Below are 2,670 nucleotides of genomic sequence, written 5' to 3'. Positions count from 1 at the left end.
ACATTATTACATAGAAAATTTTTTATTATTTCTGAATTTCTTTTTTCTTTTTGAGCCCTTTAGCAAAGGGACATGCTACAACCAATAACCAAATAACTGACATAGTAAGTTAAAATCTTCTAGCAAAGAAGAGCAGCTTTTGTTATGAGTCACTTATCTAATTTTGGAGTTTTTCTAAAATTTAGTGTAATTAATACTTTTTAGCTTAATAGAAGAAAAAACTAGGTTAAGAAGATCCCATTAAAGGTACTTAGTTTCAAAGACCAAAATTAAACAAAGCGATCCTTTAGTACATGTTTCTTAAAACTTCGAAAATCAAATAGCCAATATATCAAAGTTGACACTTTATCCAATGACGTTCTTGAATTTGGTAAGGATAGAGTGAAGAAACTTCATAGGGTTGATGTATACTTATAGAAAAAAACTAATAAGTCATCAACATAAATTCATTGAAAGATGTTAAAGCATTATTTTTTATGTCATTGAAGTTTAGTCGATTTGAATAACCCTACACAAGCATAGCAATTAAAATCTCCCATAAAACTCCAAAGTTTAAAAACCTTATGGGAAATATCAATAATTAAATTCCATAAATGCTTCCTTTTCATAGAGCATTCTAAGCATAAGCAAATATGTCCAAAAATACAATAATGGAAGATTAAGTTAATAGGCCATGTATGTATTGAGTATGTAGCTAATCAAATAAAAAAAAAAAAAAACTTTAGATACACTACATTTAATCCTGATATGGTCTTGGGAGGGATATCTAAAATTGTCACCTTTATCTTCAACAGTGAAATGCTTCAAATTCCTTATAAGAGAGTTGCAGTCTTAGGAGATGAATAATCATAGTCTTCAGCTCATAGAGAAGGTCAATCTTATGATCTTTAATTGAATGTCTATAGTTAGTGAATTTAATATAAAAATCTCTCATCAAAAATGTAGAAAAAAGTATTTTTACTCCAGAAGATGAGGGGCCAAACCGGCCTGAATTTCCCCTCTTTCTCTCAACTTCATAAAGCATCAATATTCACCGGCAATACGGCACTCCTCCAGCTCCGGCCACCGAACGGAAAGAATGACTGCCGTATTCTTCCACTTCCACCTCCTCCTCCGCCGCCGGCGCCGCCATCACTACTGCCTTGTCCACGAATCATATCCAGATTCCGGCGAAGAGTTTCCTGAACCGAAACACAGAGCTGGGGATCACAGGACGAATCCAAAGAGAACGACCTTCTCAACGGCAGAACCGCAAAAACCTCATCTTTCTCTCTTCTAACCTCAATGCACTCATCTCCCATACTCGCCACCTGCCCTAACCTCCTCCTCTGATTCCTTATCTCCTCCTCGCTCACCTCAATAATCACGCTTTGATTAGGAATGATGCGGTGATCCTCCACCGTACGAGGAGGAAACGGATTCGTGATGCGAGATCGGCATAGAGGGCAGCTGGTTTTAGTCTGGAGCCACGCGTCGATGCAGTCGATGTGGAAGGCGTGACTGCACTGTGGTAGGAGGCGGAGGTGCTCGCCGGGGCGGAAATCTGATAAGCACACTGCGCATTCCGTGGCGGCATAGGATCGATTGGAAGAGTAGCAGAAGGTGGGAATGGAGCGGATGGCTGCTGAGTCGAGACCGGTGGGCTCGGCGGTGTTGGAACCCGGTGAGGTACGGATGAGGAAGTTGGGGGAACGCCACTTGAGGCAGCATTTGAAGACGAAAACAGAGTAGCTGAAGAAAAATGTGGCAGTCCAGAGAATTCCTGCTATGGCGACTACAGCGATTGACAAGCTCATTTTCGTAGAAGGGTGGTGCAAGTTAACGCCGGCGGCGAGGTGATCTATAGCTGGAGGAGGGAAAAAGGAGAGATTTTTTGTGATCGATGCAAGATGATTGATTACAGGGGAGGTCCGAACTGAGAAGGGAGCTGAAATGGACGGTGGATGATGGAGATACTGCGATGCGAGGTAATCTATGGCTTGGCTGGGAAGAAGCCCAAACAGGAAGGAGTATTTAAGGGGAGACATTCCGTGTAAATATGATTAACATTTGTGGCGGAATAAATTTACTTCTATTTTAAAATAAATTTAATATAATATGATATTTTAGCGCGCACTACACAGTTCTTGTGTATTTAACATTTGTAGGATTTAAATTTTATATATTTCACTCATTTTCTTAAAGTTGAAATTGTGGTATTGTTTATATGACATGATGCTTTGAGTGGCATTAATGTAAAAACGTAAAATTTATATGTTGGATATGTAAATATATAATATTTTGGTGGCATCTATGTAAATGTTCCAACCAAAAAAAAAAAAACATAATTTTAATTTGGGTAAAATAAATTTTCATTGAAAGTGTGTGGAGCCATTTTCAATTAGGATTTATTTAATAATTAATATTTTTACGTATATTCCTAATTTAAATTATTTATTAAAATTTAAAAAAACATACTAATAATTATTATAACTATATTTATCTTCATAAGGTTTAAATTGTAACATAAAATTTATATTTTCATCAATTTATTATAGAATCATGTGGATTTTAAAGTTATACTGATCAAAACAACCTCATAGATTTGTTTCTGTGTGTTGTGGAATCAACCGCAAGTGAAGGACGCTCAATTTTAAGATTTGCGATGGAAAAACCCAAAAAAAAAAGAAA

The 2,670-nt window shown here is 36.8% G+C and overlaps 1 protein-coding gene across 1 annotated transcript; it reads right to left on the bottom strand.

The window, feature by feature from the left end:
• Positions 1 to 765: 765 nt before the first annotated feature.
• LOC110019652 (RING-H2 finger protein ATL16-like) lies at positions 766 to 1,967 on the bottom strand. The gene has a single exon (XM_020717408.1). The coding sequence runs from the start codon at positions 1,794 to 1,796 to the stop codon at positions 1,014 to 1,016; it is 783 nt and encodes a 260-aa protein (XP_020573067.1). The 5' UTR covers positions 1,797 to 1,967; the 3' UTR covers positions 766 to 1,013.
• Between the last annotated feature and the right edge of the window lie 703 nt (positions 1,968 to 2,670).

Source organism: Phalaenopsis equestris, unplaced genomic scaffold (genome assembly GCF_001263595.1).
Source record: "Phalaenopsis equestris unplaced genomic scaffold, ASM126359v1 Scaffold000065, whole genome shotgun sequence".
In the NCBI taxonomy this organism is placed as follows: Eukaryota; Viridiplantae; Streptophyta; class Magnoliopsida; order Asparagales; family Orchidaceae; genus Phalaenopsis; species Phalaenopsis equestris.
This window is presented reverse-complemented; position numbering and strand designations above follow the sequence as displayed.

Coding starts and splice junctions, on each gene's coding strand:
- LOC110019652 (XM_020717408.1), bottom strand. CDS start 1,796: ATGAGCTTGTCAATCGCTGTAGTCGCCATAGCAGGAATTCTCTGGACT.